Source organism: Geotrypetes seraphini, chromosome 7 (genome assembly GCF_902459505.1).
Source record: "Geotrypetes seraphini chromosome 7, aGeoSer1.1, whole genome shotgun sequence".
Lineage (NCBI taxonomy): Eukaryota > Metazoa > Chordata > Amphibia > Gymnophiona > Dermophiidae > Geotrypetes > Geotrypetes seraphini.
The window spans coordinates 19,947,438-19,966,730 of NC_047090.1; the positions used below are offsets into that span (position 1 = coordinate 19,947,438).

Here is a 19,293-nt window from a genome sequence, read left to right on the forward strand (position 1 = left end):
TCTCGAGGAGCTTAGAGAAAGGGGGAACATAATAGAAACATTCAAATACATCACGGGTCGCATTGATGTGGAGGAAGAAATCTTTTTTCTAAAGGGTCCCATGGCGACAAGAGGACATCCGCTAAAACTTAAGGGGGGAAGATTTCATGGTGACACCAGGAAATACTTCTTCACTGAACGGGTGATTGATCGATGGAATGATCTTCCACGCCAGGTAGTCGAGGCCAGTAGTGTGCTCGACTTCAAGAGTCGATGGGACAAACAGGTGGGGGTACCACAGAGTTATGCCTAAAGATGGATACCCCAGAGAGGAGGGTTCATATTGTTTAAGAGGGTAGGCTTTAGGGAGGGAGGGAGGGATCTGGAGTGGGCAGACTTGTTGGGCCGCCGGCCCATTTCTGCCATCATACTCTATGGGGTTCATAATCAAAAAAAATAAAACGTCTAAAAAGTGTCCTAAATGGCTACTTGGACGATCAAAAAGCCTGATCGTCCAAGTACCCATAACCAAAGCTAGTTTTTAGATGTATCTAAAAACAGCTTAGGCCTTTCCCCTGCCTCTAAACGCACAGAGAGAAAAGAGGCGTGTTTAGAGGAGGGGAAAAGGCGGGCGGTGGGCGGGAGGTGGGCCGACCTACACCTAGGCATACAACAGGTATAACCAAAACAGTAGGCAGGTTGCCTAGTCGGCACTTATACCTTTTTGACTTAGACGAAGTCAAACCAGGTCTAAGTGCCGAAAAAGGGACCGCTGAGCTGCTCATGGCTGCAGCGATCAGCTCAGCGGCCCCAGCAGCCTGCCTACCCCTCCACCGCAAGCATCGCGGCAGGAGAGATGCCTCATCTCCCCTACCGCGATGCCATCACTTCACTACCTGAACTACCGTGACCCGCAGCAGGAGAGATGCCCTATCTCTCCTGCTGAGGGTCGCAGCAGCTCGGGTAGAGGAGTGATGGCATCGCGGTAGGGGAGATGAGGCATCTCTCCTGCCACGATGCTTCACCCCCCCACACACACACAATATCGGGGCAAGAGGGAGCCCAAGCCCTCTTGCCCCGGCGACCCCCCCCCCCGCCGAGTACGAGCTGGCTAGGAGGGAGCCCAAGCCCTCCTGGCCCCGGCGACCCCCTACCCCCCACCCCCCACTACAATACGGGCAGGCTCCCGGGCCTAATCTGATTGGCCCAGGCACCTCAGGCCCCACCTGTGGGCGGGGTTTCAGCCGCCTGGGCCAATCTGGCCCCATTCTGGAGCCGGCTGGCCTGCCGGACGGGCGGGCTTGGCACCCGTCTGTCCGGCCAACGATTTCAGGTACGGAGAAGGGGAGTGGGGATGGGGGGTCGTGGGGTCGGCCGGGGGGGTCGCGGGTCAGCGGGGGGGGGTGGTCATGGGGGGAGGAGGGTTGTGCCTGGAATCCCTCCTGCCCGTATTGTAGTGGGGGGTAGGGGGTTGCCGGGGCCAAGAGGGCTTGGGCTCCCTCCTGGCCAGATAGAGTTGGAGGGGGGGTCGCCGGGGCCAGGAGGGCTTGGGCTCCCTCCTGGCCAGATAGAGTCGGAGGGGGGTTGCCAGGGCCAGGAGGGCTTGGGCTCCCTCCTGGCCCAATCGTACTCGGCGGGGGAGGGCACGTTCGCCGGGGCAAGAGGGCTTGGGTTCCTTCCTGCCCCGATGTTGTGTGTGTGTGGGGGGGGGGATTCTGTAACCGGTGTTGTTTGTGACAGACACCGGTTACAGAATCCAGCTTTTAGGCGAAGGACTGGCTCCTCCTTCGCCTAAAAGCCCTTGTGTTGGACGTTTTAGGCTTATGCGTTTTTTTGGTTCATTATGGGGTATAAGTGTAGACGTCGTGGGAGTGTATTTGTAGACATAGTGGTTGGCTGGGCGTTTAAATAGCTGAAGGTAGAGGCAGGCCATAATCAAAACAAGGACGTTTGTTTTGGTAATGGACACTTTCCCTGCTTCTGCTTTCCACGTTTAAGGCCTTAGGCCAAAAAGGGGCTTAGACGGTTTTTTTGATTATACCCCTCCACGTTTCTAACACCTTCCTGAAAGCTGTCTACATCCAAGGGGTGAAAAAATGTTTGGCAAATTGAGTTGTCTTCTGCAACCTCACGAATGGACACTCAATTCCTCACTTCATTATCACATTTTTTCACAGTGGGGAACACCTCAGATAGATCTCTTTCCATCTCCTCATCGCCTTGAGGCAGATGCTTTTCTACTTGAATGGAAGAATCTTTTTCTATATGCATTCCCTCCATTCCCTCTCATTCTCAAGACTCTTGTCAAGTTGAAGAACGATCATGCCACCATGATTCTGATAGTTCCTCGGTGGCCGAGACAACCTTAGTACTCCTTTCTACTTAAACTCAGCAGCAGAGAGCCATACCCTCTACCAGTTTTTCCGTCTCTGCTTATACAGAGTCAGGAATCTCTATTTCATCCCAACCTGCAGTCTCTACACCTGACAGCTTGGTACCTCTCAACATAACTCCTCTTCGGTTTTCTCAACCTGTAAGAGACATTTTAGAGACTTCTAGAAAGCCTTCCCCTAGACAATGCTACCAGCAAAAATGGACTAGATTTTCTATGTGGTGCCTCTCATGATAAGGAGCCTCAAAATTTTAAAACTGTTCCCTCTAAGCTGAGCAGGTGTCCTCCAGCTGCATTGCTACCACTAGGGGGTGGAATATTTTCAGTCGCTAAGGACAGGTATGTTCCCTGGAGTCCTGCAGAACTTGCATGTCCCTCACAATTGAAAAATGTGACAGTAAAACAGCACCCTCTATTGGTGAGACTGTGGGTGGAGGACTCCTGCTCAGCTTAGAGGGAACAGTGAATTCTGATTCCTCCTTATTTTCTGTTCTAGATTATCTTTTGCACTATTCCACCTCTGGCCTCAAGTCTACATCGATCCGAGTCCATCTCAGTGCAATTGCTGCTTTCCATCAGCCTCTTGAAGGGAAACCCCTTTCTGCTCATCCGGTGGTTTCCAGATTTATGAAAGGACTTTTCAATGTCAAATCTCCTCTCAAACCGCCTCCAGTGGTTTGGGATCTCAATGTTCTTGCTCAATCGATGAAGCCTCCATTTGAACCAATGTCTACGGCTCATCTTAAGTATCTTACTTGGAAACTGGTTGTTTTCATTGCCCTCACATCTGCTCGAAGAGTCAGTGAGCTGCCAGCATTAGTTGCTGATCCACCTTTCACAGTCTTCCATCATGACAAGGTGATCCTCTTTACTCATTCTAAATTCTTACCTAAAGTGATTTCAGAATTTCATCTCAATCAATCTATTGTACTTCAGTGTTTTTTCCAAGACCTCATTCTCATCCTGGAGAATCAGCTCTTCATACTCTGGACTGTAAGCGTGCTTTGGCCTTCTACTTGGAACGCACCAAACCGCACAGAACTGCTCCTCAACTTTTTGTCTCCTTCGCTCCAAACAAGTTGGGACATCCAATCTCTAAGTGTAGCATCTCCAATTGGATGGCTGCTTATATCTCTTTCTGCTATGCCCAGGCTGGACTACATCTACAGAGTCGAGTCACAGCCCACTAAGTCAGAGTCATGGCAGCTTCAGTAGCTTTCCTCAGATCCCCTCCTATTGAGGAAATTTGCAAAGCTGCTACCTGGTCCTCGGTTCATACTTTCACCTCTCACTATTGTCTGGATTTTTCTCCAGACACGATGGTCATTTTGGCCAGAGAATATTACACAATTTATTCTCCTAAGTTGCCAACGCTCCCACCATCCCATTCTGGTTAGCTTGGAGGTCAACCATATGTTGAGAATAGTCTGCCTGCTTGTCCTGGGATAAAGCACTGTTACTTACCGTAACAGTTGTTATTCAGGGACAGCAGGCAGCTATTCTTACAACCCACCCACCTCCCCTGGTTTGCTTCTCTGCTAGCTATCTGAACTGAGGAGACTCACCCTGTGCTGGGCGGGAAGGCACTCGCGCATGCGCGATGCGGCTGACTTGAAACTTCTACGTTTCTACATGCAAGTCTGCTTGCGAGGCTGTCCGCATCCGGGCTCCGTGGATGACGTCACCCATATGTTGAGAATAGCTGCCTGCTGTCCCTGGATAATAACTGTTACCGTAAGTAACTGTGCTGAATGGAGTTGTGTGTATAGTGAAAGACAATAAAGAGAGACTTTTATTCAACTGCTGTAGCAGCTAGGCTTAATTGATGATTTGTGTAATAGAGAGATTTTTCCTTCCTTCTTAGGTGGCTTTGCTGAATTCTCGGGCTGTTTTCCTGGCCTTTGTGAAGGAAAAGCTGCTGTTGTTCCCACATGTATTTCTCAGCCTTGCCTTCCTGTCTCAAATATGGGGCCAACCCGAATTCTGCCTCATCTATATTTGGGCTGCCAGAGAGATGTCCTCAACAAGGTGAGCAGTTTAAATAGGTGCAATTAAGAAATTATATGTTTTGGCTCGAAATATGAAGGACTATTATATCAAGAGTGATGTTAAAAGCTTAAGCTAAAAATAAAGAGCATCATGTTTACAGTTTTCCAGTTTTTACAGAGTACTGTTTAGGTAACTCATTGGGGCTATTGAATTCTATAACTTGCTTTGGAATGACATTGGGTAATGTGTGAACCAGTCTACCATCAATTGCCATACATATGTCTTTAAGGTGTGTTGCACTATTTTGTGATTTCTAATCTATCTACGTAGATTTTATGTGGAAGTTTTTAGTTTAGCATTTCTTTTTATTATATATTTGTAAGTCTGAAAACATCTCAAGTAGTCAAAGCACCTCTTATTTTCCTGTGCTGAAGAAAAATGCATACTATACACGCATTCAATGATATGCATTATGGTCCAAATTCTCTAAATGATGCTGTAAGTTAGGTAGACGCCTTTCACCATCGATCTTAATTGTTTTAATTGGTGTTAAATCACTGCAGTAATTTACCATGTTGTTTAAAACCAGTTAAAATGCCAATGATATTTCAATGCACTCATCTCACAGTCTACTGGGACAAGGTTTGGCATATCATCACACCCATATCCACAAACCGTTACATCTTAAAATTATTGTCCTTGGTCAACAGGGCCTTGCGCAACCTCTCTCAGAACCAAACTCTTGCTTCCTCAATATATTATTATTTTTGGCTATTAAGAACAATCTGCACTCCTGGAAGAATTTATCCAAAGTAGAATTCACGGTCTGGTGGAACACTGTATGCATCACTGCCAAATTTGAAGGTGCAATTGCAAGAAAACATCAATCCACTGGCACGTTTCTTAAAATCTGGAGCCCTGTCCAAAATTACTGCTTTTTGGACCATTGACATACAGTAATATAGAACATATTGCTCAATACATATAATGATTACCTTTTGTTGGGTCAACATTGAGTGTACTCTTTTATGTTCATAAATATTTCTTCTGCTGATAATGTGTGTACTGACTCTGCTATGTATTACTTAATGTATATTATTACATAATCATATGTATATATTACCATGATTTGTACAGTTAATTGGTAAGTTTGTAATTTATATCATAATAGTAATAAAATCTATTTTGAAAAAAAATGCTATTTTTAAAAAATGTAGGCGCCCATAGGCACCTCCAAAAAAGAACGCCGTAATCATGTCTACAGAGGCGCCTATGGTCAAAGTAGGCATGGTTTATACCAGAAATGACAATGGACGCCTCTATAGATATGATTCACCTCAAGCATAGGCACCAGAAATGAAGGCCTTCAAAACCGTGGTCTACATTACCAGCGCATATGTTTAACAGTAGGCGCAGTTCTACAAATGACATTGTAGTGTGATTGACATGCGATCGGCGGCATTTTTTTAGACGGCCACCAAAGTAAATACCATTTGCAGAATCCAGCCCTATATGTGCTGTAGATATGACACAGAGATAATAGCATTACTCAAAAAATAGGAGAAATTCAGGAGTGTACACAACTATTGTAGCTATGTTAGATATTCTGAAATCCAATAACCCTCCTGTTGTGACGAACATAAGAAGGAATTCTTTTCAAAAACTTCTTATCTATAAATACTGATTTTTATATACTTTTTTTGAAGGCTAAAAGACCTCAAGTGTTCACGGCCGTCTGTCTTTGGAACAAGTCCTGTCAGAACAACCACCTGTGAATTATTATTGGTCTCATATGCCTTTCTTTTTATATTATCCTTTGTCACTATTAAATACTTGTTTATTGATAATTTATTTTTTACATTAAAACTTTTAAATTCCCAATTTTAAACTATAAGTTCTGAAATGCCACATTAGGTGAAGAAGCAAAGAAACTTGTACTTGTCTTTAGCACAAACAATTGTAAAACAAAAGGTTATCGATATTTAAGGTCAGTACTTAACTCAAGAGCAGGCTTCTTATTATCCACTCATATTGCCATGCATGGTCCCCTGCTTCCAGGATGGCGATGTTTTGTAATCCATAAATTTCCCAATACCAGTGATCACCAAGATGTTAAATTCAAACTATATTAGATCCAAATTCTCAACAAGAGTTCTTGCAAGTCCTTTTTTTGCAGATTGCTGCATCAGGAGAATAACCTCTTGCCATATCCATACTACTGTACAATTGTTTGTGCTGAGAGACAAGTACGAGTGTTTATATAATCCCAGTTTTTGAACCAGTGAACTTTTTCTCCTGTAAATAGGAGGTTTTTTTCTCTCTGGTGTTTTTCTGGGAGAGGACCAATGATTAGAACATAACTCTTTATAAAGAGCTTAGCTTCTTTGGAGTGTGTATTCGCTGGATTTTGAGGTCCATTTTTAAAAATTTGTTGGAGACTCGACTACCTATTGAATACAAAGAGTAATTGATATAGTGTGTGAATGAGATATACTTTACAGTAGTGTGTCTTTTCCTGTGGATTTATATATATTGCATATTGTCTGGAATATATAACCATCTCTCTGAGCAGCTAGTTGTCTGTGGTCTATGCATTCTTCTATCGAACACATATTTTTTGTGTTTTTAATCTTCAATTTTTATGTTTTTATAAGTTTTTTTATTTGGACATTTTTAAATACACTTTTCCTGTAGCATTCAAAGACAATTGCTCTACCCTGTTTGTTAGGTGAAAAAACAAAACAGTATTTACAGTGCTTGACACATTAAAACAACTGTCCTTTATTGTCCACACCAGACCAGTCCAGAACCAATGGGTTGTGCCTGTCAACCAGCAGATGGAGATAGACTACTCACTTGTGAACTCTGCCTTATAAAGGGCACTGTGCAGCTCCAGCTCACCAGTATTTCTGTGCCTTCAACAGATGGTGATAAGCATACTATGCAATGATTCTGATCTAGTCTGGTGAGGCTGGCTCCTGGACCAGCTGGAGAACTGGTGACTAGATGAGCTTGGATGGCAGGGAGGAATCAAAGGTTCAGTGAAACCACAAGTGGGGGTACTTGGAAAGGTCTGGGTCCTTCTCCCTCTTGAGATTGCAAAATTTGAAAAAAAAGGTTCATGATGGTTCACAACTTAATAGGGATGTGGGTGTTCAGGGTTTTTTCATGTCTGCCTGACAGAGACCTGGTTAAAATGGTAAACTCTCTGCTTGGTTCAAAGCTTCCCACTGCTTTGTCCTTTTTAAGCACCAGGAGAGAGATGTGGGCCTCCTCTTTGACTGGATCTTCTTCCATTGAGGACATTTTCCCCTATCTCCCCATACACTGATGCTTTCTTTTTGACAAATTGTCTTAACCTGTCCTGTATTCTTGTTCTCTTTTGCCCCCATTCCTTTTCATCATATCACTTGAATGGGTTGTATCCATCTACCAGTGGATGGAGATGGAGAAAAATAGTTCTAAGTAATTCACCATGTAAGGGGTATCATGAAGCCTGGGACTGTTCTGTATTTTTCTATGTCTCCAATTGGATGGTAGTTGGGTCATGTAGCACAACCTTGGTGCTCGTCCAGTTTTCTCATTGGTATCGGTTGAGCAGGGAGGTTACTTCTGGATAGATTTGTTCCTTTTTCATTCTGAAGTTCCAGGCTGAGCCAGGGTGAAACCCGGGGGTGCTGGGTGCTACCCCCTCCCCCAGCTATGCTCCTTCCCTGGATCTCCCCATAAGGAGTGAATTGAGGCAAAGTAAAGGGAAGAACAGGCTTCATGATGTGGGCTCTTCAACCAGCAAGTATTCAACTTAAATTTGTTGACACTCTTTCATACCAGTTTTCCTAAGTGATCTTTTATTATGCACACTCAAAGTTTATTTATGGCACTTTGGTTTTCTGCAACTTTCAGTCTTCATTTTGTTGCTGCCGCCTCATAGACCCAGCAGCCTTAAGGGTGTGATCAAGGGGAACCAGGACATGCTGGGCCATTACTCCATGGAGATTCTAACGGTGTTTATTTTGCACTGTTTAGCTCCTTATTCTTCTGCTGGAGGACTCTGCACATGAATTTGTTATGGTAGCAGCATGGCGGCTCTTTTTCACTTATGCCACTTATGGAAGTACTGTTTTTTTTTTTCTTTCCCTCCATTGTTGTGTGGTTCGCACCTAACAGCCCTAGTAGTTTCCTACTTGAGCATTGTCTGTCTCCATTTTTTTCCTTTGAGCTCTGGTAAGAACAGTATGGTGGACTGTTATCTTGAGGGACATGGAAGTTGCATTTCAGTCCTCAGGTTTTCTTAAATAAAAGTAATAGTAATTTTTTAAAAAAGATATGGTTCCCTGCTTTTGGTTTGTGTACTGTTATTGCTTTGCAGCGCTTCTCGGTAGGGGGATAACATCCTCTTTTCTGAGAACATAAGAATTGCCATACTGGGACAAACCGAAAATCCATCAAGTCCAGCATCCTGTTTCCAACAGTGGCCAACTCAGGTCCCAAGTACCTGTCAGAAACCCAAAGAGTATAAACATTCTGGAGCTGAGATTGTGATGTCATAATGCCTCATTCCACCGATGCCTAAGAGTCACCCTCATCAATGATGTCACAATGGCTTGATTGTCCTACTGGGACAGACTGAGGTCCATCAAGCCCAGTATCCTGTTTCCAACAGTGGCCAACTCAGGTCCCAAGTACCTGTCAGAAACCCAAAGAGTATAAACATTCTGGAGCTGAGATTGTGATGTCATAATGCCTCATTCCACCGATGCCTAAGAGTCACTCTCATCAATGATGTCACAATGGCTTGATTGTCCTATACTTGGCTCATATAAGAATTGCCATACTGGGACAGACTGAGGTCCATCAAGCCCAGTATCCTGTTTCCAACAGTGGCCAACCCAGGTCCCAAGTACCAGGCTAAATCCCAGGTGGTAAAACAGATTTTATGCTTCTTATCTTAGCAATAAGCAGTGGATTTCCCCAAGCCATCTCAATAATGGCCTATGGACTAGAGAATGATATGAGGACAAATTTTTCCCATCCCCACGGGAACTCATTTTCCCATTCCATCCCAGCGAGTTCTTTTCCTGTCCCTGCCCCATTCCTGCAAGCTCTGTCTTCATCTGCACAAGCCTCAAACACTTTAAAATCATAAGTGTTTTGGAGGCTTGTGCGGTTAAGGCAGAGTTTATAGGAATGGGACAGGAACAAAACTTGCGGAGACACGGACAAATTTGTCCCCATATCATTCTCTACTGTGGACTTCTCTTTTAGGAAATTGTCCAAGCCTTTTTTAATCCCTGCTAAGCTAACTGATTTCACCATATTCTCTGGCAATTAATTCCAGAGTTTAATTACACATTGTGTAAAGAAATATTTCTCTAGTTTGTTTTAAATCTGAGAATGGCAGGCTGCCTTATAGGTCTGTTTCTCATGACTGTTTTTACCTTCTGCTGCAGGAATGACGCAGTGGGCAGGCTGCGCAATGTTGCCACTTCCATCTTTTAGGTACTGGGCTATGAAGGCTTTCAGGGTTTTTCTGCTCAGGGCAATTTACACAGAACATATGTGCCATTCTATATGGTATGACAGGTCAGCATGCTCTCAGGTGCTGCCTATGGTTGCATTCACTTGTCTCATTATTGCTCCATAGGGCACCATTCTCTTCTCCCCTGTGCAGCATATAGCAGCATTCTCTTGTTTATGTGTAGTGTGACATGAATTCTCTCGGCTCGGGTGACACAGGACAGCAGTCTGCTGTCTCATCTGCTGCACAATGCTGGGTCATTTGCTTCTCAAGGCAGCAGTTTGCTGTCTTGTCTGCTGCACAAAAAAAAATGTAGGCTCCCTTTTATGAAGCCGTGTTAGGCTTTTTTTCTCGCTGACCCCAGTGGTATTAGCTCCAACGCTCATAGGAATTCTGTGAGCATCGGAGCTTTTACCGCTGTGGCCAGTGATAAAAAAGCCTAATGAGACTTCATAAAAGGGGGGGGGGGGGTTTCCCTGGATTTTTCCCATTTTTCAAGTGTTTTTTATTTGGTTCGTTTCACACACTTTTAACATGTATCAAAAAACGCTTCGTTAAAGAGCCTCTGCCCACAATTGGACAGGATATCCTGGAGAAAAGCTCAAGAGTCGGCTTTGAGTTGATAGCAAGTACCGGTAATCAAAATGCACTAATCGACTTAATGCCCATTCGTTTATAGATTTTAAATTACTGTAGTGTGTGCTAAATTTGATAGAGCATGCAACCGAATGCGCATTAATGAGCACACATCCTTAGTATCTTTCGGGAGCCATGTCTCCAAATAAGTTATTGGACATACTTTAGTGTCTTTCACTTGGAGAATTTACACGGACTGTTTGTCGTCGAGGAACAATAATGTATCAGGTCTGTGGTCTTATTTTTGCAGTTTTTCATGATCTCCCGATGCAGCAGAATGGCTGAACTTATGCACAAGATATTTCTGCATTTCATATCCTGTTAGCATGTTGTGCACAACACATTAGCTTTCTTTATCCTTCCTTTTCTCACTTTCCTCCTACAGGAGCTGATACAGCAGAACGATATTGCCTATGTTTTGAATGCCAGCAACACTTGTCCAAAGCCTGACTTCATCCCAGAGTCTCATTTCTTGAGAGTGCCTGTAAATGACAGTTTCTGTGAGAAAATTCTGCCTTGGCTGGATAAATCTGTAGATTTCATAGGTAAACTGTTTTGGGGGGCGGTTTCTCTTTATGCTTATTTTTTTGTTTTGTTGCCAGCCCAGGCATATTTATCTTTGGGGCCTTTTTACAAAGAATGTGGTAGAAAATGGCCTTATAGTGCATCATTACATGGGTCTTTCCTGCACACTATTTTTACCACAGCTGTAAAATAGCCAATTTTTTTTTTTTTTGTATTACTGGCTATATGCTAATGTTGTCATTAGCAAGAACCCGTTTTTGGAAATTACCATGTGAGTACGTACCACTACCCATGTAGTAGTTGGTAAGGGCACACGCGATATCCATGCACTAACCAGTTAGCATATGGTAATGTAAATTAACTAACTGGTCAGCACAAGAATGCCACTTTGCCCCTGCTACGTCCCCTCCAAAAAATAGAAATATTTTTAGTGCATAGTTAGCGTGCTCACATTTGGAAATTACCATAGGATGTCCGAGTGCATCCTGTGGTATTCCATTTTAAACTGTGTTAGGCATGTGTTAGCACTTATCACCCTCCTTTACAAAACCACGCTAGCGTTTTTAGCGCCGGCCGTGGCGGTAACAGCTTGGGCGCTCATAGGAATTCTATGAGCATCAGAGCTGTTAACACAGCGGCCGGTGCTAAAAACGCTAGCACCGCTTTGTAAAGGAGGGGGGTTAATGCAGCTTAGTAAAAAGGACCCTTTTGTATTTCTCAGCCTTCAGGTTTGGAGCATCCCAAAAGCAGATAAATAAAAGGGAACATTCTAGAAATGTTTTTTCAACAATGAAAAATTAATTTCTTCATGAAACTCTATGGGGCTCATAATTTAAAAAAAAACAAAAAAAAAACCATCTAAAAAGTGGCCTAAATGGGTACTTGGACGATCAAAAAGCCTGATCATCCAAGTACCCATAATCAAAGCTGGTTTTAGATGTATCTAAAACCAGCTTAGGCCTGTCCCCTGCCTCTAAACGCATAGAGCGAAAAGAGGCGTTTTTAGAGGAGGGGAAAGGGCAGGAGGTGGGCCGACTTAGACATAGGCGTACAGCAGGTATAACCAAAAGTTTAGGCAGGTTGTCTATTCGGCACTTATACGTTTTGACTTAGACCAAGTCAAAACAGGAAAAAGAGCCCGCTGAGCTGATCGCTGCAGCTCAGCGGCCCCAGCAACCTGCCTACAGCCTACTGCAACCATCGCTGCAGGAGAGATGGCTAATCTCTCCTGCCGCTATGGTGATCGCCCATCCCCCTCCGAACCGCAGTATTTCGGGGTGAGCATCGCAGAAGGGCATCTCCCCTGCCGGCGATCCTCACCCCGAAGTGCCGCAGTTCGGAGGGGAGTGGGTGATCACCATCACAGCAGGAGAGATAAGCCATCTCTCCTGCAGCGATCAGTCCTCCCCCGCGACTCGATCCGGGCAGGAGAGAGCCCAAGCCCCCCTGGCCCCGCCAATCCTACCGGGGCAAGAGGGAGCCCAAGCCCTCTTGCCCCGCCAGCCGCGACCTTCCTTGACGAAGATCGGGGCAAGAGGAAGCCCAAGCCCTCTTGCCCAGGCAAACCCCCTACCTCCCCACCCCCACTAAGATACGGACAGGAGGGATCCCAGGCCCTCATTCCCGCGATGCACCCCCCTCCCACGATTGCTCCCCGCCGACCCCCCCACCCCCAATCCCCCTTCCCGTACCTGTAAAAGATGTCCGGATGGACGGGTCCCAAACCCGTCCATCTGGCAGGCCAGCCATCCCACGAATGGCTGGCCTTAGGACCTTATTGGCCTTAGGTGCCTCAAACCCCGCCCACAGGTGGGGCCTGAGGCACCTGTGCCAACCGGAATCAGCCCAGTGGCCTTAGGCCCCTCCTGTGGGCGGGGCCTTAGACACATGGGCCGGGTTTGAGGCGCCTGAGCCAATCAGGCCCTAAGGCCAGCCATTCGTGGAATGGCTGTCCTGCCGGCCGGCCGGGCTTGGGTCTGGACATCTTTTACAGGTATGGGGAGGGGGATTGGAGGTGGGGGGGTTGAGGGGTCAGCAGGGGTGTCGATTGTGGGGGGGTGTCGAGGGCAGGAGGGCCTGTGATCCCTCCTGCCCGTATCTTAGTGGGGGTGGGGGGTAGGGGGTTCACCTGGGCAGGAGGGGTTGGGCTCTCTCCTGCTCAGATCTTCGTCGGGGAGGGTCGTGGCTGGCGGGGCAAGAGGGCTTGAGCTCCCTCTTGCCCCGGTCTTCGTCAGGGAGGGTCGCAGCTGGTGGGGCAAGTTTGGGCTCTCTCTTGCCCCAATCTTCATCGGGGAGGGTTGCAACTAGCGGGGTAAGAAGGCTTGGGCTCCTTCTTGCCCCGATTGGATCAGCGGGGCCAGGAGGGCTTGGGCTATGTTTAGGAGGATACATTCATGAAGACCCCATAGGAACGGAGGAAAATGGTTTTAAGCTTCTTCTTAAAAGAACCAAAGCTGGACAAAGTATGGAGAGTAGAAGGCAAAGCTTTCCAAATTTTGGTCCCACAACACTGAAGAGAGACCTTCTGTAAGTTTCCAGGCAGACTAATCAAAAGGAAGGAACTTCCAGAAGATCTTCAGAGGAATGTAGTGCCCTGGTAGGCTGCTCATGCTGCAACAAAGAGGAAATAGGTGGGGGGCCAAGTTATGACGAGCTTTGAAAGTCAGGTAGAGAAGCTTGAAAACAATTCTCTGTTCAATTAGAAGGCAGTGGAGTCGATTAGAGCCAGGATAATTATGTGCAAATTTACCTGCATTAGAGAAGATTCTAGCAGAAGCATTCTGAGCAACTTGCAGGGCTCTCAAATGTCTTTTGGAAGTTCCTACTAAAAGGCTATTACTGTAACAGTAGTCAAAGCAGGGATAAACGAAGGCCTGAACTATTGAGCGAAAGTTAGAAAAGAAGAAGACCTCAAGCAAATGACTAGCAATCCTTAACCTATGGAAAATCATAGAGACAGCTCTCGAGATATGGTGATTCATGGATAGACTGGAATCTAGAATGACTCGAAGATTACTCATTTTATCTACTATTGCAATATTGAAACTGCTGATCTTAAGGGATTTGGGGATATCAGGAGAAGGGAGATTAGATAAAAGCAGAATACAGGTTTTGGCAACATTGAGCTTCATGTATGAGTTCTATCAAGTTCAGCTGTGATTTTAATTCTGAAAGTGTTTCATCAATGTTATGTTTAACTTTAATCAAGAATTGGATGTCATTAGCATAGAGACAATATTTATATTGTAAATAGCAAAGGGATAACATGTTCTGGAAGCATTGTAAAGGCAAAGGTGTTGGGGGTTTCTTGTTTGATTTTTTAAAAGAAATCTTGGTTTGACTCCAGTTGACTAATTTATATAGGAATATTGAGCCTATTTGTCTTTTTATGAACAGAACTTTTCCAGATATTAAATGTAGAATGGATATAGAAGGCAGTCACAGAGGAGAGCTTAATATTAAGGGGGAATTCATCAAATTGAGTTAGCCTTAAGTCATGTTATTTGGCCCTTAATGCGACTTAATCAGTCCTAAGGCGGGAGGCCCTGCCCTTTCTTCTCAGGGCTCATCAGAGTACAGGGCTTTGTTTGCAAGGTGTTTTGGACTTTATCGGCTGGGCCTCTCCAATGACACAAGGTAGATTTTCTGCCTATTTTGCTGAGTTTTGGTCTTGTTCCTTACTTTTGATGGCTGCATTTGGCTGGGGGGTTTGAGAATGGGGGGTTGAGAGTTGGGGGAGTTGTTGTATATTCTTGGCTAGATCTGTACCTTTTGCTGTGTTTTATTTCTCTGTTCAATAAAAATTGATTTCACATCAGTCCTAAGGCCTCTTGACTAAAAATACTGTAGCAATATTTAAGTACCTGTAAGTTACACAGTAATGAAATCCAAAACATCAATAAATTATAACTTTTGGTTACTTCCATTTTAAAGTATACTTGCTAATATTTTTTGTTCAGGAATTGTGCCTTGTTTTCTCCTCTTTTTAGAAGACTTGAGACAGATTTGTATAAATAATTTCCACATATTTTCTACTCTGACTTGAAGGATAAATCTTTTATTTTTTTCCTTTATATCCATTTTGCTTTAAATATGTAACTGGTCCCTTAAAGAAATGTATTAATCATTTCTATCTTTGCTATTCAAGAGTTGTCTTGTAAAATATATTAAAAATTCTTTTAACCCCCCCCCTCCTCCCAGAAATCCAAAACATGCAAATGCATGTTTTGCATCTCCTTACTATGCAAATGCCCTAATATGACATGCAGTGTAGAGCCCTAAATTCACATCAGCTTTTTGCTGGGGCTGGCAAAGCAGGGTCCATCCACCCCTCCCTCCCCACAAGATTTCCAGGTCCCCCTCTATTTTGAAGGCCTGCTCCCATTTGGACTACAGTTGAATGCATTAATGGTACAGGGGGAGTCTTAGGGCAGCAACAAGGCCCAGTTTATCCTGCCCAGTCTAGCGCCCTCAGTAAAATTGTGCCCCTAATGGTAATTTTGCATTTTACTGAAGGTGCTGGACTGGGCAGGAGAGACTTGACCTCGCTCCTGCATGCAGCCCTCCCCCCCCCCCCCCCCTCAGTCCACAGATCACTAATGCATTCAAAAGGTAGCCAGTTAAGGGGGTCTAGAATCCTGGGAGGTGGTAGTGAGCAGGGCCTTGGGCGGAACACTGTCCTGCTGGCCCAGAAGCATTGGACCATGGTTATACGACCTAGTCCTCCCATAGGAATAAGGCTGATGTGCATTAAAATTGGATTGAGCAACCTGCAGTAGTGAGATCCTGCATATTGCTAAATCTGGCAGTGAATCAGGTGGTGGTAAAAGGCAATCTTTTACCACATCTTGATAAATTTCTTCCTAAGAAGCAATTGCCTCCTTATTTTAAAACTCTTTTAGTCCTTTCAGATTCCTCCTGCATCTCTTTGGTTTTTAGCTCAGTGATAATCTAGGCTACAACATCACTGAATAGTCAAGCTGGCCACAAATTGGGGTGTATTTTGCTTTTTTGGGGGGGGGAGGGGAGGGAGGATGTTAGTCCGGGTGATATTTAATAGTGGCTGTGGATGCTATAATGATGTTTGAAACTGGTGAGCTTTTTGATAGTGATTATATCATTCATTCTTATGCAGAGAAAGCAAAAGCCTCCAATGGACGTGTGTTAGTTCACTGTCTTGCTGGAATTTCTCGATCTGCCACTATCGCCATCGCCTATATCATGAAGAGAATGGATATGTCCTTAGATGAAGCCTACAGGCAAGGCAGTAGCTTGTGTTTACCGGTGTCCTCTTAAATTTTGAAGACTTGTGAGACTGAGGAAGCTAATTACTTTTATGGATCTTATGTAAAACAGTGTTTTTCAAGTCAGTCCCAGAGTATCCTCTAGCCCAGGACTGCCCAAGTCCGGTCCTCGAGATCTACTGGCAGACCAGGTTTTCAGGACATCCACAATGAATATGCATGAGAAAGATTTGCCTGCATTGCCTTCTTGGTATGCAAATCTCTCTCATGCATATTCATTGTGGATATCCTGAAAACCTGGCCTGCCAGTAGATCTCGAGGACCGGACTTGGGCAGCCCTGCTTTAGCCATTCTGGATTTCAAGATATCCACAATGAAAATGCATGAGAGAGATTTGTATGTACTAACTACATTGCAGGCAGACCTCATGTGCATCTTCAGTGTGGATATCCTGAATACCAGACTGGCCATGGGGTATGTTGGGGCAGGTCTGAGAGTGACTGATCTAGAGTTAGTCATATTGAGAATACGGCAGGAGAGAGAACCCCATAATAACCAGTTGATTAAATATTGACTGTAAAAACTGTATTTCTTATGATTTATTGGGAGAAATAAAAGCATTTTTATTAGGGATATACATACACATGGGCGTAGCCAGGATTTGAGCCAGGGGGTGCAAACGATCTTCCTCTTCATTGCTGAATTATAAAATAACAAAATTAATTATTCAATTGAATCCAGTTAACTGATAGAAATTCACTTTGTTCATTTCAATTAGGCCTAAATAAAATCTAATATGTTTCAAAGCTATCTAAAAATGATGTTACAGACAACAAGATTTAAAAACTTACCTCCAAAAAATTTCCTTATATCCATCGTTTCACTTACAATGCCAAAAATCTAGTAATTACACTAAACTGCTGTAAGTCATTTCACAAAGTTGATTTTAGACTGACTGACGGGAAGACTGAAATTGAATATTGGAAGCTGAAAGCACTAATTTTTATATAAGTTTTCAGAGCATAGAAGCATCCATGTCTCCTCACACCTACCCCACCACTTCTCTCACTTGCATCTCTTCCTCCCCTCCCAACCTCCTTTCTAGTCTGGGTCACTTTCTTATGAGTCCAGCATCCATCTCTGTCTCCTGCCCCCCCCCCCCCAATTGCGGTTCACTATCTGTCCCCTTCCCTTCCCCCCTCTCCCTCCCCTGCACTTTCTGTGGGTTTGTCATCTCTCTTTCTGACCCCCCAACCTCCCATGGCATCTCCCTGCCATCTTGCTCCTGACCCAACAACTCCCTCCCCTGTGAGAGTCTCGCTTCCAGTCAACCCCCCTCCCCATGTGGAACTGGTATTTCTTACCCACGGGCCCTCCCAAAACAGCAACGGCAGCTGGCCAGCAGAAGAAATGCTTTAAACAGGCTGATTTTGACCAGCCTCACCAGAGCTTTTCCTCTGCCACGTCAGAAGTGATGTGGCAGAGGAAAGACCCTGATGGGGCTGACTGTAAGCATTTAGCATTGCATTCATTTTTGGATGGTTAGAGGGGGATGGAACTGCACCCCCGTACACCCCGATGGCTATGCCCATGTACGTACATTAGTACGCATTTGGGGGTCATTTTACTAAGCTGTGGTAAAAATGAATGCGTGCTTACTGCAAGTTATAAAGACACTACCCAAGAGCTAAAAAATAAATTGTATTTTTTGGTGCCGGGGGGGGGGGGACACACATTTGGAGGCAGAGAGTAGGCATGCCCTATGCTAATCAGTTAGTGCAGGTAAATCTCTGTGCGCTGACCAATTTAGCACAGGAGTTCTTGCCTACAAAATAGGTGGCAGTAATGGCCATGTTCTAATTGGGAAATTAGCACTTGGCTACTTATTAGTGCAGCTTATTAAAAGGGCCCCTTAAATTTAGTATGCACTAAGGGCCAGACTCTATAAACAAGCGCTTAAGCGTGCCTACGTTGTAGGTGCTGCTCCACATGGTTGTCAGTCAACTGCTAGGCACTGCTTATAGAAACACGCCAGCGCCTAAGCGGCCTAAGCACTGTAGAGGTAGATGCCGGTACATTTATGTCAGATTTTATCTGGCCTAATATACCGGCACCTAAGTTTACCATACCTATTCTCCACCCCTAACCATGCTTACTTTTCAGATAGGCATCGTTATGTGCCTTGACTTAGGTGTCGCTAGGCGCCTTAAGAGTTCCATGCAAAACTCTTAATTGGTAATTTAATTTTTTTTGATTGACCGAAAGCTGGCGTGGTCAATTACCATGCCAATTAAGCCAATTTTTTTAAAAAAAGTTGCACGCAGATTCCAAAGTTAGGCATTGATTAGAGTGCAGGTGTCTTTTATCAAGCCAAATAGCTTGGGCCGAAGCAGTAAATGGGATTGAATGGGCTTCAGTGCATTTGGCACACAGCACTCACCACTGCAGCTTGCTAAATCATTAATGTACCTTAGCCTACAAATTGACATATATTATGTTGATTAATGTATGTTTAAAAAAAATGTTTTATTAAAATGTGTGTGAAATTAACCAGAAATTAAGTAAAATTTTAGAGGGAGGGATGTCAAATATACAACAACAACAACAAAAAATTTGTAGGCACATTCGTACTGTGTAGTATTAGTTGTAGTGATTTTATATATACCACATCCCTAATACACAGTGTTAATTATTGTTATAGTATACATACCATTAAGAAAAAAAGAGAGATGGAGGAGGGGACTTCCAATACAAGTTCGTGGTAGTCAGGGGAAACAAAGGAAAAAAAATTTGTACGATGGAGGAGAACTAACGAGTCAGTGGGAGGAGAGAGGAGGAGCCAGGAACCTGAAAAAAAAGGCAAAGGGGTAGGAAGAGCTTCATTTAGTCTAGAGTGGAACCCTACCTGAAATTTAACTGAGGAGCCAGTAGTCTGTAGATGAAACCAATAAGGTAAAAAGCATTACTCAGGGAGTTTAAAAGCCTTACATGTGATTGCATGATAAAACTTA

At 44.3% G+C, this 19,293-nt stretch overlaps 2 protein-coding genes across 3 annotated transcripts in view; one reads left to right on the forward strand and one right to left on the reverse strand.

The window, feature by feature from the left end:
- DUSP16 (dual specificity phosphatase 16) overlaps positions 1-19,293 on the forward strand; it is a 138,697-nt gene that overhangs the window by 113,914 nt on the left and 5,490 nt on the right. For both annotated transcript variants that reach the window (XM_033952204.1, XM_033952203.1), the window contains 3 exons: positions 4,236-4,399; positions 10,900-11,059; positions 16,174-16,297. In XM_033952204.1, the coding sequence (XP_033808095.1) occupies positions 4,236-4,399; positions 10,900-11,059; positions 16,174-16,297 (448 nt within the window). The remainder of the gene's footprint in view (positions 1-4,235; positions 4,400-10,899; positions 11,060-16,173; positions 16,298-19,293) is intronic.
- BORCS5 (BLOC-1 related complex subunit 5) overlaps positions 19,076-19,293 on the reverse strand; it is a 224,355-nt gene continuing 224,137 nt past the window's right edge. Inside the window, exon 5 of the mRNA XM_033952212.1 lies at positions 19,076-19,129. Coding sequence (XP_033808103.1) covers positions 19,091-19,129 — 39 coding nt within the window. The 3' untranslated portion in view covers positions 19,076-19,090. The remainder of the gene's footprint in view (positions 19,130-19,293) is intronic.